The 22,588-nt window shown below is 37.1% G+C and overlaps 1 protein-coding gene and 1 non-coding gene across 4 annotated transcripts in view; both read left to right on the top strand.

Moving 5' to 3' along the window:
* The first annotated feature begins 240 nt into the window (after window positions 1-240).
* LOC120071257 (ARM repeat superfamily protein) overlaps window positions 241-22,588 on the top strand; it is a 59,828-nt gene continuing 37,480 nt past the window's right edge. The window contains exons 1-10 of one of the 3 annotated variants that reach the window (XM_039023416.2): window positions 241-602; window positions 1,092-1,277; window positions 5,673-5,762; window positions 6,272-6,345; window positions 6,951-7,106; window positions 7,578-7,698; window positions 8,978-9,033; window positions 15,038-15,092; window positions 15,208-15,264; window positions 15,373-15,474. In XM_039023416.2, the coding sequence (XP_038879344.1) occupies window positions 498-602; window positions 1,092-1,277; window positions 5,673-5,762; window positions 6,272-6,345; window positions 6,951-7,106; window positions 7,578-7,698; window positions 8,978-9,033; window positions 15,038-15,092; window positions 15,208-15,264; window positions 15,373-15,474 (1,002 nt within the window). In that variant the 5' untranslated portion in view covers window positions 241-497. The remainder of the gene's footprint in view (window positions 603-1,091; window positions 1,278-5,672; window positions 5,763-6,271; window positions 6,346-6,950; window positions 7,107-7,577; window positions 7,699-8,977; window positions 9,034-15,037; window positions 15,093-15,207; window positions 15,265-15,372; window positions 15,475-22,588) is intronic. The other 2 variants (XR_016527770.1, XM_090310897.1) reach the window with 2 other exon arrangements.
* On the top strand, window positions 14,188-14,285 carry LOC120072419 (U6 spliceosomal RNA). Its single transcript, XR_005480478.1, has one exon. It is a non-coding gene; the product is annotated as a U6 spliceosomal RNA (small nuclear RNA).

Raw genomic sequence — 22,588 nt, 5'->3', positions numbered from 1 at the left:
CAAGTATCTTTAAATGAAGACAACACTTAGTTATATAAAAGTTAAGATTTCCAACTCACACATATTGAATATTTATTCTTTTCACTATCTTTGTCAAAGTCTAACACTCACCCATCTAACGCCCAAGTCGGGTGTTCCAAGCGACACTAGAATTCAATTTCCAAGTTCGTATTATTTTCCAAACTAATTATTACATCTCATTAGCGGTATTTTTAGGTACAGTTTCCATAAAAGAAAGGCAGGCGCATGGGCTTTAGGCCCTTGCATTGACACGCACGAAGCCCAAGTGCAAAGATGTATCTCCCCAACAGCGTTTCTTCGTCTTTCACGGTTTTCACTCGCTTCCCATTTCTCGCTAGAGATCTAACATTCTCTCTCTCTCTCGCGCGCGAATTATTCCCTCTGATCTCACACCACGTTTGATCTCTACTAGCCTGCTTTGAAATGCTACAGCCTGCATTTGGTCATTGACAGACTCAAATTCCGTAGTTGTTGACATGGCTTTCATGGCTGTACTGGAATCTGATCTTCGCGCGTTGTCCGTTGAAGCTCGCCGCCGTCACCCGGCCGTCAAAGATGGAGCTGAGCACGCTATTTTAAAGGTCCAGCTCTATTCTTGCTCTTATACCACGTGTGGATTGTGCGTTTATTAATTGTATATTTTGATGATTCAATTTTAATAGCTCATTCGAAGCCGCCGGAGTTGAATTTCTGGTTTGAATCTGTGTAGTAAAGGAACGTAAACAAGTAAAGAGTGTAGAATTTCTTGTTCCGATAATATTTTGTTTTGTGTGTATGTGTGTGTGTGTTTTCGGGAGTGTGGGCGTGGGTGCGGGGGCTATTTTCAAGAGAAATGGACCTTTTCTTCAATTTCTCTTGCAATGAGCCAAACTTCAGCTTCTTTGGGCTCGAATGAGAATTCTGGCTAGATTGTTAGCGTTGCAACCTGTTAGCATCAGTCGATGAAGCATGAATGCTACAACATAATTCATGATCTATGCTTCGATATATTATGTTGTCACAAATTTGATCGTGTAGAGTATTGGGAATGTCCTGCATTTTGATATTTATCTTAATTTTTCGGTTTTCAGCTTCGATCAATGTCAAGTCCCAGTGACATTGCAGAAAATGAAGACATCTTGCGAATTTTTCTACTGGCCTGTGAAGCCAAAACTATAAAGTTGAGTGTAATTGGGCTTTCGTCTCTACAAAAGCTCATATCACATGATGCAGTCAGTCCTTCTGCCTTGAAAGAAATACTCTTTACTTTGAAAGATGTAAGTTCTTATAAATAATGGTGTTTTACTGCCTGCTTTACAGCGTTAAGGGAAATTATAAACTTAAATGACTTACTTTCATCAATTACTTTTATTATATTAAGGACTATATACTGCTTATTGTGATTTTCATTATCGGAACATTTATTTGAGTTGATCAACTACTTTTGTTATGCTAAGCTAGTTACAGTTAGCTTATGGTGTTTGATAATAAAATCTTAGTCTACATAACTAATTCCATTTGACACGTAAGTTTGTTATTACCCTTTTGCCACCCAAAGAGCTGTCTGTTTCGATCTAGTGGGTTTTAATTATCGGAAGTGGGATGTCGTTGGTTGGAGAGAAACTCTCTTCGTGCTAGTGGGTTCCAGTTCTCACCCAACTGAAACATAAGTAGCCGTGGCATTTGCCAATTTTAGGCTTGGGAGTAGGGATGTCGACGTTCGTGTTTGGAATCCTAATCCTATTGAGAGTTTTTCTTGTAAGTCTTTTTTAGGCTATTGTTGGATCTCTCTCCTGCTAGTGAGTTAGTTTTTTTTGTGCATTGGAGGATTAAGATCCCTAAGAAAGTTAAGTTCTTTACCCGGTAAGTCTTACTCGACCGTGTGAACACTTTGGCTAGGTTTTTAAGAAAGATGCCTACGTCAATGAGACCTTTTTGTTGTATTATTTATTGGAAGGTGGAGGAAGACTTAGATCACCTTCTCTGGAGATGTTAGGTTGCAAGAGCTGTGTGGAATTGTTTTTTTTTTCAGGAATTTTATCTTGAGTTACCTTGCCAGATGATGTTCACACGACGATCAAGGAGTTCCTCCATCCATCTTTCAGAGAGAAAGGTCGCTTCTTATAGCCTGTTGGTTTATGTGCTTTATCATGGGATATTTGTGGGGAGAGAAACCACAAAGTGTATAGAGGCGTGGAGAGGGAACATTACGATATTTGGTCATTGGTGAGGTTCCATGTTTCTCTTTGGGCTTCAATTTCAAAGTTTTTGCAATTATTCTCTAGATAGCATCTTACTCAGTTAGAAATCTTTTCTCTAAAGTGGTTTTTGCGGGCTTAGTTTTTTGTATGTCCTTACATTCTTTCATTTTTTTCTCATTGAAAGCAATTGTTTATATAAGAATATTCACATGTAGCCAATGTAGAAAATAATGTTGCCTTTCAGGTAATTTTTTCCCCTTTTCATAAGACGTGAAGATCGCATTATACAAACCATCTCCATCCCTGTCTCATCATGATAACACTTCTACTTCCATATTTCCTAGTTATTTTTGTTTTTTTGTTTTTGTTTCCCCCCCTATTTTCTCCCTGAATGGAAGATTGTATCCTTGAACCAATTCATTTCTTTTATTAGTCAATGGAAAGATAGTTCCTTGTCAATGTATATATTCATATAGTTTGTTTGAATTCTCGAATAAAACTTTACTCCTAATAAAGGGATGGAGATGTAATACAAAGGCGAATGACTGATTGCATAATGAGAATTGAACTTTACACCTAACAAAGAGAGCTCCAAAATCATCAAACAATTGTGAATCATGATAAGAGGAAGAAAGGAAGTGTCAAAAAGGGTTCCTCTCGTGTTTTATGAAAATCTTGTCGTGGAACGTATGTTGCTTGGGTGTGACTAACCGAAGGCTTATGATTAAGGATTTGATATTGATTGCAACTTGGTTGTAATTCTTAAGAAATCAATTTGGAGTTCTAGAGCCGTTTGTTGGCTTATCAACCATTAGTTGGAGCTTTTGTGGGCATTAAAATTTCATGAAATGAAGACTCCGTCTACATGAATGATTCTCTTGGGCGTAATAATAGTCTTTCAATCAATTTCAAGTTTGCTGGGATGTGTGTTTTGTTGTGGGACCTTTAGGAGGAGAGGAATAACAAAGTGTTAAAGGAGTTCAGTGGGAGTCTAGTGAGGTTTGGTCCTTGTTGAGATTTTATGTTTCTCTTTGGGGTTCGATTTTGAAGAGTTTTTGTAATTACTCTCTAGGCAATATTGTGCTTTGTTGGACCACGTGGGAAAGCAAAACCACTGATGGTGGTCTCGATTTTGGAGGATTGAAAATTAGAAATTTGGCTTTGATGGCCAAATGGGGATGGATATATTTTCTTGAAACTGATTCTACCAAGTAGTTCAAAGCTCATGGGAAGGGTCCTTATAATTGGCACACTTTTGAATTGCTTCTTTGTCCAATGATTTGGTCTTTGACCATTGGGATGAAGTTACACGCTCTTGGAATATTTTGTTCCAACGAAAATGGAGGATGATGCTTTGTTCACACTGTTTGCCTCCTTCAATGGGTGAGATTGAGGATTAATAGAAGGGGGTAGGTGGGGTCGAGTAGGTTATTTTGTGGGCAACTTCTCTTGAATGCGAGTTAATAGGGTAGGTGGAGATGGGATTATAAAAAGCCTTTCCATCCTTTTCTCTCTTTATCGTTGGTTGGAACAATGATTTTGTTTAAACCTCCATTGTTATGAAGAAGGGTGATTTCTACTATTGTTCCATTGTTATGAGTGACATTTGGGCTCACATTAATTTCATTGTTTCTCTGTAACCTTCGCTGGCTAAGACGTTTTGTAATTACCTAACAATTTTATTTGATCAGGGACCCTTTCTTTAGTTTGCTTTCTTCTATGGGCTCCCTTTTTCTGTATGTCCATGTATTTATTTTTTTCCTTAATGAAGTCTCCATTCACCTAGTGTGCAAAAGTATGTCCGTATTTAGTCTATTGATTTTACAATTATGGTCCTTTCCTAATATTATTATAAGTGTTTGAAAAGGTGAGACACAAAATAAGTCGCGTCTTTTATGAAGCCCCAAGGCTCAAAGCCTTGGGCCTTGGGGCTTTTTCATTATTTTTTTAAAAATAGTAATAATAAGGATTTGTCACATTGCTTTGTGCACATTAAATAAGGATTTCGAAGACTACTCCATTCCGAACCTATGCTTAAATTGGCGGGCTTTCACTTTTCAAGATTGCTAGCAGATTGCTTCTCTGATCAGTTCTCCTCTAGCTAATTAAGTTCGAGTATTTTCTGTAATTCTTCGTTCTCTTTTGTCTTGTCTTGGTTTATGTTGGTTCTATTTGTTCTGGTTTATGTTGGTTCTATTTGTTCTTGTTAATCTTTTGTTTGGGCTAAGTTTTAGCCTTGATTTTGATCCTTAGGCCTTTTTGCTCTTTGTATAATTCTCTTGTACTTTGAAGAGTAGTCTCATTTCATTTTATTAATAAAGAGGCTTGTTTCCATTAAAAAAAGAAAAGGTTTTTCCCTTCTTTATTAACTATTTTTTTGAAACGAAAATGAGACTTTTCATTAAGTTAAAAAAATCAAATCTACTAAGCCTTAATGCAAAATTTCTTGCATTCCGTTTGTTTTTTCCCACTTCACTATGGTTTCTCTTCTTTATGTAGTGCTTTTATATATAGTGTGCATAAAAAAACCTCATTCTTTTTGCACCTTTCGCTTAAGCTTCAGAAGACTATTGCGTTGTATTGTGTCTTTTGCTTTAAAAAACACCAATTATTATTTTGGATAAAAACCAGTCTGTACCCCTAAACTTTGGGGTCCTATCACTCAAAGCTCCAAACTAATAATTGAATAAATTTTAAACTTTCACAAGTTAATTAACTTTTTTAAAAACGGAAACAAGACTTTTCCATTTGAATTAGTTAATTTAAACCCTTTTTTAAGATTTCATTTTAAACAGTTATTGTTATTGGATAATCTTCACACTTGTAAGACTTTTTTAGATGCACGGGTCTATTTTCCGTTATTTCTTCCTTGAAGCTTTTGGTTGGCCCTTATCTCTATTAAGGCTTGTGGAAGTTTCCATATCACTGTTTGTCTCCTTCATTATGTTCTGTTTGATTGGTGTTTTCTTTGAGTGCTGCTTTTCCAAGGTTCCGTTGTTTTTTCGAGACAAGCATCGACTTTAGCTTGTTTGATTTGAAGTTGCCAGAGTTACAGCTTCTTCTTCTTGGTGTTTATCAGAGTTACAGCTTCTTCTTCTTGGTGTTCTCTCTAATCTATTTGCAGGATTTTCATGTCTCATGTTTAACCAGGAGTGTATTTTTTTTTTTCATTACTTGAAGCATACTTGATAAGTTCTTGTTTTGTTTCATTTCCTTGTATTTTGAGCATTAGACTCTTTTCATTTATTCAATGAAAAGTCTTGTTTCATTTTTTTTTAAAAAAGCATGGATTAACATAGAAAAAAAAATCACCATTTCATCTCATCAATGAAATTATAGTATGTTTCTTCTGGAAAAAAGAATAGTTTTGAATAATGTGAGTTTGATCTTTATTCTTGTCTTTGGCATGTCAAGTTGAACATGAAAATGGATTTTCACATTGTTCTGATATAAATTTCTTTTATCCTGCAGCACGCTGAAGTATCAGACGAGACTGTTCAGTTAAAGACACTTCAAACTATACTAATAATTTTTCAATCTCGTTTACATCCTGAAAATGAGGTAATGAGCACTCAGAAAAATGATTATGCTTCAATTTTTGAATTGTATTGCATTTTTACTTTTTCTCCTCTGTGGAATTTTGTATTTATTGAGCAAGTTGTCTCGTGTTCAAGAAAAAGATGACCATTGTGCAAAAAATAGTGCATCATTCACACATAAAAAGGGACAAGCTGAACAGATTTTACTTCTCTTGTTTATTTTGTCTATTTTTTTGTCGATGAGATATTATTTTATGGCAAAAAGCTGAACTTGGGGAGGATCACAGACTCTCGATTGTGTCTGGTTTTTATGTTTTTGCATTATCATTTATTGTGTTCTTTCTTTATATTGTGACTGTGTTGGAATTGTGGAAAACTTTGTTATCTTTATCGTTCATCAATCTATAGACTATCAGGGAAGTCGATTTTCCCCTGTTTTCTGGAATCCGTTGGGGTTTTATCTGTTTGCAGGATAGACCGAAACCCAACACTTCATAGTGGTATCCAAAATTTTCAATTGTATAATTGCAGGAAAATATGGCTCAAGCTCTTGGTATCTGTATTCGGCTTTTAGAAAACAACAGATCTTCTGACAGTGTGCGAAAGTATGTCTGTATTTAGTCTCTTGATTTTACACTTGTGAAATCCTTTTCTAATTTTATTAATTTGGAGAATAATCAATTTACACCTCTAAAACTTTGGGGTTGTATCACTTAAAACCCTAAACTAATAATTGTTTCAATTAAAATCCTAAACTTTTGTAAGTGAACTAATTTAGGCCCTCTTTTAGATTTGGTTTTAAGACCATCAATGCAAGAACTTCGCATGTGTATAAGACTTCTTTAAATATATGGACTGACATAATATTAGACAAAAATGATGGAATAAAATAGATAGTGACAATTTCTCGTTAGTATGGATGATTTTTCTTCTCCTTGTCTCCCTATATTTTTCTCTACTTATTTAGGAAGAATTACATGATACTTTTCTTGCCACTTTACCAGGATTTTGGGAGAAAAATAATGTTATTTAGGTGATTCTGAAAAATGTTATAAATCAGTAATGGAAAGTATGAAAGTTTAAAGTTTTAGATCGACACAATTATTAGTTTTGGGGTATAAATTGATTTTTTTCTCTATTATTATTCATCAGTGACTTGCTAATCTTCCACTTTATCTAAAAAAACCTATTTCATTTGAGTGCTATGCAGTACTGCAGCGGCTACCTTTAGGCAAGCAGTAGCTCTGATTTTTGATCATGTAATTTTTGGCGAGTCACTTCCGGCTGGAAAGTTTGGTACTGGAAGTCAAAGCTCTCGAACCAGTATGGTTATTTCTGACGTTGATCGTAACATCAATAGCTCAGAGTATGCTTGTCATTTGTTTGACATTAATAATGATTACTTTACTCTCAGTTCACAGCTTTCCGTGGATGGTTAATATTTTGTTGTGCTATTTGAATGTTATTTAATGTGTGCCTATTGGAGTTCACTTTTTGTGCAACCCATGTTTATTTAACATTGAAATAGAAGGAAAACTATTGTCTTCCTCTTATCTTTTATTTCGTTGGGAGGATATCTGGTTGTCCAATTTATTTGTTTTGGATGAAATATCGTGCTTTCAAGAAAAATAAATGAATACAAAAGGGGCTACAAAAACCACAACCAGAGAAAACAACCATCTTTTTTTATGTTCTGTACTATGTGCTATCTCTTCTGTATTCTCCGTCAATTACCAAATTTGTTTTCCATAAAAAGGGGCAGAAAACTGTTATTATGTACCGTAAGCATGGTGTTATGACTTGAGCTACTATATTTCACTAATCCTGGCATGAACAGGACACTGAAAAATGGGTCTCTTTCTGGAGGGCCATTGTTGAAGCGAGAGAACTTGACTAAAGCGGGGAAGCTTGGGCTACAATTGCTTGAAGATCTGACAGCTCTTGCCGCAGGTGGATCTGTATGTATTTACTTTTAAGCTATTAGAACCTCTTTATTTTTTTCTTTTTATTTTCTTTAAATAATATAAATAAAAAATCAAAATAAAAAACTAAAGTAAAAGATACGAAACTTATGTAATGAAAATAGACTCATACTCGATGGATACAAACTCCATAAGGAGTGACTAAAAGGAATAATAAATAATAAGAGACTGTTTAGGCCTTTAGGGTATTGAGTTGGTTATTATAGTCTGTGAGAATTATAATAATATGTTGGTTATAATAGTCTATTTTTAGGGTGCAAACTATTTTAGTCCAAACTACAAATAAGGAGAGAGGATGGTTACAAACTAGTAAATACAAACAATGAGAGTTTTCAGCTAGTTTTATTGTAGCTAAGTGATTATAGTAATTGAGAATTTCAACTATTATAATGGGAGGCTCGAACATTGAGTGGGCTATAATGGCCCATTTCATGCACGGCAAGTTGGGGCCTGAACACCCCCGAAGAGAGTTAAGCTATTAAATTGTGAATTAAGATAATTCTTGCACACCTTTGGGATTTTTTTTCTTATGCTAAAACTAGTTCAGAAATTAGTCTACATCCTCACATTCTTCCCTTTGGTATTTATATTTTGGAAGGGAAACGAGTCTCTTTATTGATATAATAAAATGAGACAAAACTCAAAGTACAAGAGAGATATACATATACCAAGAGCTTAACATATGAGTCCTATGGATCAGGAGGCACATTCGGACATCTCAACTAGGTTGACACCCCAACGCCTTCATCATTTCCTACAACCTATATTTAAAGGAAAGAAAAGCCCTTGCAATGAAGAATTAATAGATCAAAATAGACTACATCCATGTGAAAAGACAAACTAAACCGTAAATACAATCATAAAACCAGAAATACAGCAAACAAAATACAAAATAAATCTGTCCATGACTCCATTAATGGTCTGGAAAGATGAATGATCTCCAATTTAAGCAAAAATCCTGAATAGAATAGTCTTCAAATTGTTTTGACAATATGCACCATGAAGATGCATTCATTTGGGCAATCTCGAACCGATCCAACCAACAAAGGGACCTATCATGAAACACTCTTTGATCCCTTTAGTATTTATATCTTTTCTGTTATCTGCGATAGGGAAATTGTGGTTAAATAGTTTATTTGTTTGTTTTTTTGTTTTTTGTTTTCCCTCTCTCTCTTGTTTTGTTTTTTTTTTTTTTTGTTTTTTAAATTTAATTTTTTCCAATTTCTCAGTAAATGACAATGATTTTCTTCAACAGGCAACTTGGTTACGCCCGATTTCTTTCCAGCGCACCTTTGCCCTTGATATACTAGAGTAAGCTCTCTTCTTAGAAGGTTTTGTATACTTTAATCACTGTTTCAAAATAATTTTTGATTAAGATACTTTTCCACCATATCATACAATGAAAGACACCGATAGACTTCTACTAGCGTCTATCAGTGATAGAGGCTGATAGAATTCTATCATTGATAGAGGCTGTTAGAAGTCTATCAGTGTCTATCAGTGATAGAAACTAATTGAAGTCTAAAACGATTAAATTTTACTATTTTATGCAAATAGTTTCCCTTATTTTTCTATTTTTGAAAATCTCCCAAAAAAGAATCACTTTTTCACTTATATCTATTCCTTCTAGACAGTACAAAGAGTAATAACTTTGATTATCGACTCAAATTTTTATTTTACTTAAAATTAATGATTAATTTGGTTTCAACATTTTAAATACAAGAGACGTTGGAAAAAAAAACCATTTTAAATACAACAAATACACATGCAGAAACATTTTGTAGCTCCAGTTTTGTTTATATAGTCATTCTAGAAAAAATCGATTAGTCTTCCTAATCCTAAGGATGTGGGAACTAAATAGATATCATTGACAAAAATCATTTAGTCTTCCTAATCCCTTAGTTTAATTGTTTTGTTTGTAAAAGGCCTTCTGTATTTGGTTTCTGTTTAAAACCGGTTAGTGTTAGTTTTATTATTTGTAACCTGCCAAGCAAGTAACCGGTTGCTCCCTCTTTCCTATTTGAAGAGGATACTGTATCCACTTCTACACATTGAATAAAAACCTCTTCAAGAATTTCGTTCGACAAAGACTCATTCTTTATCAAGTGGTATCAGAGCACTATGCAAACAGTTTATGCAGCTGTAATTACAAATAACTTACTTTCGAAAGCATTTCTCTCTCCAAATGTGCCACAAAGGCGCCCTATAAAGGGCCATTGGAGAAACAAATGATCAGACTTTTCTTCCTCTCTCATACATAACCTGCAACTAGATGGGGAGACAGTTCAGGAGCTAAACTTTCCTACAACCTTGTCATCCATGTCGAGACTTCTAAAGGCCAAAGACTAGAGAAAGACCTGTACCTGTGTGGGTTTGTTAGAGAAGTTTTAAAAGGCTGATTTTACAGTGTATACTGCATATTCTAGAGCCTACAAGGGACAAACAAATTCGATCCACACTTAAGTAAGTCGAGTTTAATTTTTCCATGAGGGCCACTCAACTATTTAACTATCTGTCAAAAAGGCCTCTTCGAAGGCCCAAGTTCCTGATTTGGCTGTTATTATCCCAACAATTGGAAATGGAAGTCTCTATTTTGCAAAAGACGCAATTGTAAATGGAGGTGCCTCTGTTTCCTTCTCTCTTCCCCTCCCCTTTCTAGGCTTCATCAGTTAGCCTTTAGATGGTTCTTCTTCAGATTCAGCAGGTTTTATGATAAGTATGATTCAGCAGGTTTTATGATTCAACAGGTTGTCCTTTGCTTTGCTTGAAGAAGAGTTTGCTGTATCGGGACTTGTGTTTGGATCCAAGGTTGGTTTTTTTGAACCACCATTTATTTTTTCCCAGTTGGCCCTTCTTGCTGTCCATCTTTTCTGCTTTTGGCTTTTATCTTCTTCAATGGTTGTGGTCACCGAAACAATTTCTGAGAGACTTGTCATTGGGTGGAGATGTGCCTTTTCTTGAATATATTTTGTCAAAGTCCATCAAGAAACCAAGCTATTTGTTGGTTTTCACTCTCGGCAAGGTTGTTTCTTGCACTCAGCCTTTGGAACTCTTCTGTATACACTTCAATGCTTCTTGACCCCTGTTTGTAATGTTGGAATTGGCTGTACTACAATCTTTCATAGTTAAGTGGAAGAAATCTCTTCTTCATGTGTTTAAGCATTTTTGGCCAGCTTTGGATAGGAGGTTTTCTATAAATTTTTCTATTCGCTTGGAGTTGATCCCACCATGCAAATGCTCCACTTTTTAGTTTAAAGGACACAAGTTTTACCTTTCGATCCTTGGGTGTGCATATGTAGTCAAAAAAAACTTTCTACCTCCTTCACCCAATCAAGAAAAACTTCAATATTCATTCATCCAGTGTAGTAGGGAGGTTGATTTTCATTTTGTATTCAGAATCTTGTCTCCACGGAGGTCCTCTTTGCATTCCCTAAACTCGGGCCAATATTGTTCCAAATCTTGATCAACCTCTTGGAAATCTTGAAGGTCTTGGTTGTTGTAGTTGAACCTCTGTCTATAAGACTGGCCGGCTGGCATGTTCTCCTAGTTTTGTGTCTTCTTCCAAGGAATCAGAATCAAACCCTAAAAGGGTTTGTGGCATTAGTATGGCTTGTTTACGAGGCCTAGGTTGTGGTCTCCTTTGGCCGATCCCTCTTAGTTGCATGAATCTTGGAGGGATTCTTGGATGTTCTTGAATTCTTGGAGGGGTGAAATTTTGAGGAACACGGTTCTGTCCACATAAAGTTCATCCTCTTTGATGGTTATCTCTGAATTCTTGGTGCAATTAATCCACAACAGATTTGGAATTTTCTTGAAGGTCGACCCTATAAGAATCTGCTGCACATTATTCTTGAATTCATTATAAAAAACCCAACAAATATTAAAGCATTCAAAAAGAGATCTCCAACAATTATTGGCATAGGCACAATCAAAGAATAAATGCGGTAGATCTTCCCTTTCTGCTTTGCATAAAACACACCAATTAGGAGATAAACGGTGAGAAAATAGCTTCTGTTGTAAAACAGAACAATTAAGCATTCCAAACAGCATGATCCAAACTGTAATACTCACTCTTCGAGGACACTTGGACTTCCCTAAAGCTTTATGTAAACAATTATCAAGGGGGGAAGCCAAAGAGAGACGCCTGACCAATGATTTTAATTAAAAAGAACCACTAGCTTCAAGAGACCAAGAACGTGTATTTGGCAATCCTTTACCTCTTTCTTGGAAACAGTTCTCAATAGATTTTGAAAATTTATAATCTTTTCTTCTTTTAAGAGTCCCAATAGTTCAAAACCAATCCATTTGGGTTGAGGGCTATTCCAAACAAGGTCGGGAAATTGATTTTAAGTGGGATTCTGTCTAACTAGGGGTCATGCCAGAAGGCTATTCGGCTGCCATGTCCTAATTTATACACTGCTAGCACTTCCACTTTCATCCAGGATCTTGAGATACTTATCCAATGACTACGAAGACTACAACTCACCTTACCCGAAGTGTGCTAATCAAAGTGCTACTCCCGTGAGTACTCTTAACAACTTGACTCCAAAGAGAAGTGTTCTCATTCATGAAACACCAACCCCACTTTGCTAATAATGCCAAATTCCTAGCTTTTAAACCTCCTAAGGCAAGGCCTCCGTCTTCTTGCTTTCTAGAAACAATCTCCCATTTCACCAAGTGGTTTATCTTACCTCCTTTATGACCCTCCCAAAAGAAATTCCTTATAATTCTTTCTAAAAGTGAGATCACCTTTTCTGGGAAAAAAAAAAGAGACATATAATAAGTTGGTAGATTAGAAAGAACTTACTTACAAAGCGTTGCTCTTCCTCCTTTCGACAGATTATATCTTCTCCATCTACTACCGGCTGTCAAAGCTCCACCTTTTTAGGGTAGCCATCCAATGGAAGGCCAAGGTATAAAATAGGGAGGTGTTCTATTATGCAGTTTAACCTTGAAGCTACTACTAGCAGTTCATCTTCTTCAACATTGATTCCACATAGAGCAAATTTTTCCCAATTGATTTTCTGTTTGGAGCACCACTCAAATATTGCAAGAGTTTTTCTAAGATTATCAATCATTTCATCCTCATATTTGCAAAACAACAAAGTATCATCTCCAAATTGAAGAATGGAAATGTGAACTTTATCCTTTCCCACCAAAAACTCTTCATATTTCCCTTTTTCTTGACGTTTAGCAATTAAAGTACTTATAACTTCGCTAACTAAGAGAAATAGGCAAGGAGAGAGGGGTCCCCTTGCCTAGCAATTATTCTTACTCTTGGTCTTTCATTAATGAATATGGAGAATCTTTGGTTAGAAATACAACCCATAATCCATGTAATCCATCGGGAATGAAAGTTTTTTCCATGAAGAACTTTTTCAAGAAACTCCCAATGTTCTTTGTTGAAGGCTTTTTCTAGATCAAGTTTTAATATCCAACCTTTTTTCTTGTCGGATTTGGATATATAATCCTCCACTGCCTCGTTTGCAATACGATTCGGATCTAGAATTTGTCTCTCAATGAATGCACTTTGTGTAGGGGTTATTATACTTGGCATGATCTTTTTAAGTCTCTCCACGATAACTTTGGCTATTATCTTATAGACAAGAGTGGTTAAGCTGATGGGTCTAGAATCAATGTAAAACCCCTGCTCATCCAAGGGTAATATCACAATCTTCCTATATAGAATGCAACTCCCGAGGTATGTCGGATTTGTTGAGAGGGCCAAAAATGAATCCTTCTTCCTTTTCTGTCCCCTGTTTTTCTTCTTCTTGGAATAGATAAACCAATGCCCTGTCAATTCCAACTAAATCTTCATTGGCCTCGTCTTCTTCTTCCGAATCTTCGTTTTCAAATTCCTCACTGCTCACACTTGCAATTGACTCTTCATCGTTTTCTTGTGAGAGACTTCTTGAATTGTATGAATCATTGCTTGAAGTACCTTGCACAAAAGAGATATTTGGGTCCGATACTTTGTTGACTGAATGAACAAAAGAATTTCGCTTAGAATTTAAATTAACTGACCTTTCCGTATTGCTGTTGGGAAGTTGAAGCCTAACACAACATTCCTCGAGAAGATCCGAATTTGCAATAAAGGACCTTGATTTGATAAAGGATCTTCGTTTTCGTGCAAAATGTTTAGAAATGGCTTGAAAAGATGAGTACACCTTTTAGTAATCGAGGGGACTTCGATCTCTCTGCTTACAATAGTCTTCTGAGTAGTCGGGGAGGCTTCTGGTATTAGAGAATTCTGATCTACTGATTTCTTTTGAAGGGAGAATGACCAACTTCAGCTTCCATATTGTTATTTAATACAATTTCGGCTTGAGTAATGGGAGAATTCCAAGCGATAGGTGCTGCTGTAAATTCTGCCTTTTTGAATTTTTCAAAGACCATCGAGGGATGATCAATAAACACTTTTTGAAATTTTGTTTTCCCGCTTACTAATGTTGTATCGATTCGGTTATCCTCTTCAGGGACATCTGATAAAATTGGAATGATACAGAAAAGATTTGCATGGCCCCTGCTCAAGGATGCACACACAAATCAAGAAATGATTTTTTGCCTAGTTTGATTATGAAAATCATGGATCATGCTCCAATGTATATTTATTGTGAAGTAATGCAGTCAAAGGTCTCCTGTCAAGTTACGGATGGAACAAAATCAGCGTATATTTCAGGGATCTTCTTGTTTACATTTTGAGTGGTTTGATTTAGCTCATTTAATAACCTCATCATGGTGCTCTCTTTCAGAAAGTTTCAAGGGTTTTATGGAGTTCGGGGAGATTTAATGTTGCTTTCTAGTTACTTTTCTTGGTATCGTTATAGTTTCCTTTGTACTTTTTGTAAGCGGTTTCTTTGTATTTTGGAGCATTAGTCTCATTTCATTTTCTTAATGAAAAGTTTGGGATCCTTTTCAAAAAAAAAAAAAAAAAAATCTACTAGCTGCATCATCAATTACTCAAGTGGGGTTTAATGATGATTCAAGGAAATGGATTTTGAAGGCTTCAGGCACATTCACAGTGAATTCGTTATGTAGCAAGGGCTGTTTCCTCCTCTTTATGAAAAGATTTGTTCTCTGCATTATGGAAATCAAAGTCTAATTCTTTCATCTCTTTCCATTTTTACAAGTCCCCGTGTTAGGAGTTTGGATGTGTGTTTTTCTGAAATGGCTGTGATCTTTTTGGAATTGGAATCGTTGATCATACAAGAGATACTTCTATACTCGTACATGGAGTCTCATCATAATTCTTCACTAATTTAATGAGTTTCCTTTCTTCATGTTCTTTTTCTTAATTTTTATTTGTTGCTTGTAGGTTCATTTTGTCAAATTATGTTGCTGTTTTCAGGATATTAGTTCCATATGAACAGGTGATTACTATTGCTTACCTTAGAAATCTATCTTTTTGCATTTATCTGTGTTTTTTTTTTTGTTTTTTTTTAATGTAAGGTTTAAAGCTGAAAGGATTGCTTAAAAATCAAACAGGTTTTGCGCCATCAGATATGTTCCCTTCTCATGACATCACTTCGTACAAATGTGGAGGTAATTAATTTGGATAATTTGTTTAATAAATCTTTAAATTTGATAGCCATTCTTGTTGAGATCTTGGTAATGATTGGCTTCCTTTTGCCCCTTCCCATGTCATGTTAGCTTGAAGGGGAAGCTGGGGAGCCTTATTTTCGACGACTGGTCTTGCGGTCAGTTGCCCATATAATCAGACTATATAGTACATCCCTCATCACTGAATGTGAGGTCTGTTTTATGAGAATAAACTTTTTAATTGTGACATGAAAATTTGGATATGAACTTCATTAATTGTTGTTTTGTTATTGTTTAACATCCTTAACTCCTGGTATACGCATATCCAACCTTAATTAGTTCACAGATTTCAATACCAAGACTTGACTGCTTCATATGTGTCTGACTTTCTGTCAACTGTTTCAGTTCTTATTTATATGTTTTTTTAAACAAGCAATAACTCATTGATATAATGAAAAGAAAAATGTTAAAAGGGGTACAACTTACAAAGGGGGTGAGAGAGAATAAAGGAAGCAAAAAGGAAAAATCAAGAACTCAGAGAAAGAAGCAAAATCAAGAACTTTAGAGATAAATCAAGCAAATAGAGGTCAGCTGAGAGAACAATAAATCTGCTAAAGAACAATGGATTTTTCAAATAATCCCACCTTCTTTGAACCAAAAATCTTTAGAGCTTGCAAATCAAGGCTGAGGTGAAGATGGAAGACAAGGCGTATTATCGTCGATGGTTTTCACGCTGCGCAATCCCTTGGTTTGTTGGAGAGGACAAGAGGTCATGAGTTGCTCAAACAATCCCAATCAATCTCTCTCACAGTACAAGAATAAAAAATGACTATTTATACTGGAGTGAATGGTTATCTTGATTCTCCACTAACCACTCCAAAAGGAGCTGCAACAACCAAAAAGAAACACACAGTGACTGAAACACTACCAAAAAGTAAATTTCAACCGGAGCTTATGGAAAAGTGCTGGATGCTTATTTACGGGCCTAGAGCAACAAATCTTCTAATTCCAGAAAACTTAGAGCAATCACACAATTCTATGAGATGAAAGGCTAAAAGACAATGTGAGGAGACCTAAGCTTTTTCAACAGCAAAGAAACCGAGAGCAACAACCACAAGATAACCAATGGGAGCTCCAAAACACCAACCAAATTGTGGTATAATAATCGAACATCTCCTCATTATTGCATCTGATCCTGTATTTCATAAGTGGACTAAATACATTGAGGTCGTCTGTCATTTTATATGTAAGAAAATATGATGCAAGTCTTGTGTGTTTCTTGGTTATTCTTGGGGTAGTTATTTGTTTTCTAAGGCTTACGTACTTGGTTCCTTGGTTTCTGTATTTTAGTTCTAGTTTTTGAAGAACCATTTTTTGTAATTTGGTCTCAAGACCTTTATTTTAGGAGGATAGTTAATTGTGTTGCCGGCTGGTTGTAAGTTGGAGACATTTTGAATAAAATTTTAATTCCAGACTCGAGTTCCATCAAAGTACAACAATGTTGAGTATCTATGGGAAACGTGAAGACTGGAGAACCATTAAGAAACATCTTTATGGAAGCATCAAATGGAGCATGTACAGATGATTGTTCTTTGTACTTCTGAGCATTAATCTTTTTTCAATATTTCAATGAAAATATTTGTTTCCTTTAAAAAACAATATTGTCTTCTTACCTTCTCTTACTTAGGTTATCCTTGTATTCTTCTTGTTATATATCTCTATAGTGAATGGAATAGAGTTTTCTCATCTTCTCACAAACGATACACCACAAGGGATAAAGAGAGTTGTAGGGATGTCTTTTCTTATTCGTATTTTTTACACCTCTTAGGACTATAGTCCTAAAAGTTGATCATAGGAATTCTTTGCTTCCATAGGGTCTTAGACATGTGCTTAGACTTGAATGATTTTCACTCTCCTCTTAAATGTAAGATGACCGATCGATTGGTAAGGTACTAGATGGTCAGCACCTAAACTCTGGGTTCTCTTTGGCTGCAAGACCAACAATGCTTGTACAAGGAAAGAAGAGTTATCCAATGTAATGGCTTCCCTTCCGTTGGAAGCTCCCATGAGCTGAAGGTTCCCTCTAGTTGTCATCTTACAACATACTTTTGGAGTTGTAGCCTGAGAGCATTACTTTTAGTGGCTGATCAGTAATCCAGAATTTCTCTTAAGATTCATGATTACAACCTACTGCAAAGTGCCAATTTTGAATTTGCTTGCAGCTCCTATGAGATTTTGCAGAAGGGATGGATTTCCAAGGCTCCACCCACTAAAGCCAAATGTCTATATTCATATATCGAGATTTTTGTTTTTCCTTATAGAGGTTTTCCATTTTTAATATAATATGATAATAAAATCACTATTTTGAACTCATTATTGAGTTTCTAGTTATATACTTGTGCACAGATATATATATGTTGAAATTAGGGTTTTGTACCCTAGGGTTTCCCTGTTCTCTATTTAAGCTGTTGGTCTACTGTATTCCATTGTATCAGTTTCTAATAATAATTCCCTTATCCCGTGGTTTTTCTCCCTAATTAGGGTTTTTCCACGTAAATTCTTGGTGTGCTATTTTCTTTTCCCTACTCTATTTTTCATCCTGGTATCAGAGCATGGAGATGAAACCCTGGCCACCATTGAAGAAAATCCAATAGGAGAATCCCAAACCAATAACCCAGATATAACCACTGTTATCCAAAAAACCATTGATAGATACTTTCAAACCCTTCTTCCCCACTTCCGTGAAGACCAGCTGCTGCCGCCCTACCCATCGTCGACTGTTTCTGTCGAGCCAGCTGCCTCCCTCGAAGTCCCAACTGCCGGCTCCCTCGAAGACCCAACCACAAGCCGCAACACCCAACCGCACGTTACCTGTTTGAATCAGCTGCACGCGAACGATGGGATTTTTCCGGTTCAGACGCGCGCAGAGGAGGTCGACCAGTGACCAGCCACGTGAAACCGGTCCGTCCGGTCCCAGACGATGCCGACCGAAGCTGTGGAGCATCGATCTGTTATACCCAGCGTCGACTGGACCAGATCTGCGATGCCAGAGCTCTGATCTGCTATTTCCGGTGCTGGACTGTGATGCTCGATGCCGATCAGTCAAGTTTCCGTCCTTCGAGAGTGCCGTCGGCCTTCTCCTCTTAGATCGGAGCCTCATCCCAGTCTTTGCTGCACCAAAGGACAGATGAAAGAGGTATGGGTATTTTCCAACCAGGTATGAGCAATCGACTGGGGCAGTTTTCGCCGAGTATGGATGAGTTTGGAGGGGGCGAGTCTTCATTATACCACCAGGACCAAGGAAATATAATCAAAGATCGAGTTACCCAGTTGCAGTTGCAGATTAAACAACAGAACAAGGTGTTTCAACAGTAGCTTGCTGCTATTGGGGAAGCCATGGGATCGAAATCCAAGATCCAATCAGATCTAAATCCATATCCTGAAAACTTGGTAACTTCGTTCCCTACTTACTCCTCAAATTTATGTTCTGGAACTATAGGCAATTCTTCTGGAATTATTATAGGGGAAAGTTGAATGGTGATAATTACTTCTCTTGGTCCCAATCTATTAAAATGACTCTTGAGGACCATCATAAATTTGGATATCTGACAGGTGAAATACCAAAACCAATGATCGGTGACCCCCAAGAGCGAATGTGGAAAGGAGAGGATTTTTTGTTGAGATCAATTTTGATTGGCAGTATGGAACCTCAGGTTGGAAAATTTTTATTGTATGCAGCTACAGCCTGTGATATTTGGGAGACAGTCCAGAAACTCTACTCCAGGAGACAGAATGCCTCACGTTTGTATACTCTACGTAAGCAGGTCCATGAATGCAAACAAGGAACAATAGACGTTACCGCTTACTTTAACAAGCTATCTCTGTAAGGCAAGAGATGGATTTTTGCCGTGAGATGATCTGGAACTGTCCTTGTGGAGTGTTATATTATTAGTCTGAAGAAACGGATCGCGTGTATGACTTTCTTGCAGGTCTCAACTCTAAATTTGATACAGTGTGCAGTCGTATACTGGGGACCAGACCTATACCATCCCTAATGGAGGTCTGTTCAGAAGTTCACCTGGAAGAAGATAGGTCGAGAGCCATGAACAGTACACCTATAACACCAATAGATTCCACTGCTTTCAAAACATCAGGCCCGATACAAGATAAATAGAACAGTAAGCCGCCCCCAGTGTGTGAACATTGCAAGAAATCCTGGCACACTAAAGATCCGTGCTGGAAACTCCACGGCCGATCGCGTAATTGTAAGAAATGACAGCTAAGTCGGGCTCTCGTAGATGAATCTGTTACTGAAGATACTCAGACTAAACTACTCAGAACACTACTACAGTGGGTGTAAGTGCAATCGCCCATACAGGTACTTTTCAATCTTTTGGTCTTGTGAGTATAACTGGTAATAAACCGTGGATATTAGACTCAGGAGCCACAAATCACCTCACTGGCTCTTCTGATAAATTTTTATCTTATCAACATGGTACTGGAAATGAAAGAATCAGAATTGCAGATGGGTCCTTTGCTCTTGTTGCTGGAAAAGGACGAGTGTCACCTTTTGCCGACTTAGTACTCCAAGATGTGTTGCATGTGCCAAAAGTGTCTTACAATCTATTATCTATTAGTAAGCTAACAAGAGATTGGAAGTGTTGTGTTAGTTTCTCACCTGATGATGTTGTGTTTTAGGATCTGACCTCGGGGAGGACGATTGGTACTGCCAGGCATGACAGGGGACTCTATTTCCTTACTGAAGAAGCTTCTTTTAGGCTATGTGATAGGACTAGTTTGTTTTCTTCTCATTTTTCCATTTTTGAAACTGATTATATGTTGTGGCATTATCGTCTTGGCCATCCTAATTTCCAGTATATGAACTATTTGTTCCCTCATCTTTTTCGCAATATTAATATCTCTAAATTGAAATGTGATGTGTGTGTCCAGACAAAACAGCCTCGTGTTTCTTTATCTTCTCAGCCCTATAAGCCGTCTAAACCATTTACTCTATTCCATAGTGATGTCTGGGGTCCTTCACCAGTCACTACCATAACTGAGAAGCGTTGGTTTGTAACCTTTATTGACGATCATACTCGTCTAACCTGGGTTTTCCTGCTGACAGATAAATCAGAAGTCACTTCAATTTTCCAACAATTTTACAATTCCATAGAAACCCAGTTCAACGCTAAAATCGCTATTCTCAGAAGTGATAATAGTCGAGAATACCTTAGTAACACCTTACGAGAATTCCTTACCTCCAAAGGTGTTGTCCATCAGAGTTCCTGTGCGTACACTCTTCAACAAAATGGAGTGGCCGAACGGAAAAACCGTCACCTAGTCGAAGTTGCCCGCTCTCTTATGTTGTCTACCTCTCTTTCCTCTTATTTGTGGGGTGATGCCATCCTGACAGCAGCCCATCTAATAAATCGCATGCCATCCCGGGTCCTAAAATTCCAAACCCCATTAGACTATTTCAAAGAGTCTTACCCAAACTCCAGACTTCTTTCTGATATACCCCTTCGTGTCTTTGATTGTGTGGTGTTCATCCATGCACACGGGCCTAACCGTACCAAGTTTACCCCTCGAGCACAAAAATGCGTTTTTGTAGGATACCCTCTACATCAGCGTGGGTACAAGTGTTATCACCCTCCTTCCAAGAAATACTTTGTCTCTATGGATGTGACCTTTGAAGATCATCCATTCTTTCCCAATGGTTCTCTTCAGGGGGAGCATTCCAGTGAAGAAACCAATTGGGGTCTCAGTCTTTCTACCTTACCTGAACCTGAACCCATCCTTGATGTCAGTGTCAACACCAACGCACCCATCTTCCCAACTGAACAAGTCCCTTGGATCACATACTATAGAAAGAATCTCAGGAAGAAAATAATGCCACCTGTCATCTCTCCGGCTCCAGTTCATGAGTCTGAACAGAGATCAGTTTCAGGTACTAGTAGTCCTATCCCTGATCATGATAATAAATGTGATAACACTGATGCTTGTGTTGAAAATGTTGAGAGCAAAAGCAGGAAAGATAATGCCAGCAAGGATGTGATTGAGGTTGATGATGGTGCAGAGACAAATGAGTGTGTCTCTTGAGGACACGGTAGAACTTGGAAAAGAAGCCTCTCTTATTCCCGCTGGAAAAAATGTTGAGAGTGGGAAAATAACAGAACTGGAGGGAGAATGCAGTATGTCAGAAGAAAATAAAGATGAATCCCTTGATCTTCCGATTGTCCTGAGGAAAGGTACGAGATCATGTACTAAATATCCGTTGCAAAGTTACTTGTCCTATAGTAATTTATCTCCTGAGTTCAAGGCCCTCACTACAAGCCTAGACACAGTGGTGATACCAAAAAGTATACACACCGCATTGGAAAGTCCTGAATGGAAAGCAGCAGTCATGGAAGAAATGAAAGCCCTCGAGAAAAATCATACGTGGGATCAAGTCAATCTTCCAAGTGGTCATAAAACAGTCGGATGTAAATGGTATTCACAATAAAGTATAAGCCCGATGGAACTGTTGACAGATACAAAGCAAGATTAGTGGCTAGGGGTTTTACTCAGACGTTTGGGGTTGATTATTCAGAGACCTTTTCGCCAGTTGCAAAGCTAAATACAGTTTGGGTCCTCCTTTCTATATGAGCTTCACCAGCTTGATGTGAAGAATGCTTTTCTCAATGGAGAACTGGAGGAAGAAGTCTACATGAGTCCTCCTCCAGGATTTGAGAAACAGTTTGATCACCAAGTTTGCAGATTGAGAAAGTCCTTATATGGGCTAAAACAGTCACCAAGGGCTTGGTTTGGCAGATTTACTATGTTTGTAAAATCTCAAGGATATAAACAGGGTCATTCTGATCATACTCTGTTTACTAAAAGGTCTGTATCCGGGAAAATCGCAGTTTTGATTGTTTATGTTGATGACATTGTTATTTCAGGTGATGATACCTCAGAGATTGACCGATTGAAGGCAAAGATGGCTGAGGAATTCGAGATCAAGGACCTTGGAAAACTAAGATACTTCCTCGGAATGGAAGTAGCTCGATCAAGAGAAGGAATTTCAGTTTTCCAAAGGAAGTATACTCTGGACCTGCTCAAGGAAACAAGTATGACAGGGTGCAAACCAGTTGATACCCCTATAGAAGCCAGTGCAAAGTTAAGTAATATGAGTAAAAGTGTTCCAGTGAGCAAAGAAAGATATCAGCGACTTGTTGAGAAATTAATATATCTTTCTCATACTAGACCCGACATCTCTTATGCAATAAGTATGGTAAGTCAGTTCATGCAGTCACCATACAAAGAACACATGAGGGCAGTGGAGCGCATT

This window comes from Benincasa hispida, chromosome 2 (genome assembly GCF_027475165.1).
Source record: "Benincasa hispida cultivar pf3 chromosome 2, pf3_genome.v1.1, whole genome shotgun sequence".
Taxonomy (NCBI): Eukaryota; Viridiplantae; Streptophyta; class Magnoliopsida; order Cucurbitales; family Cucurbitaceae; genus Benincasa; species Benincasa hispida.
Note: the sequence above shows the minus strand (reverse complement) of the source record. Positions and strands in the feature narration are given on the sequence as shown.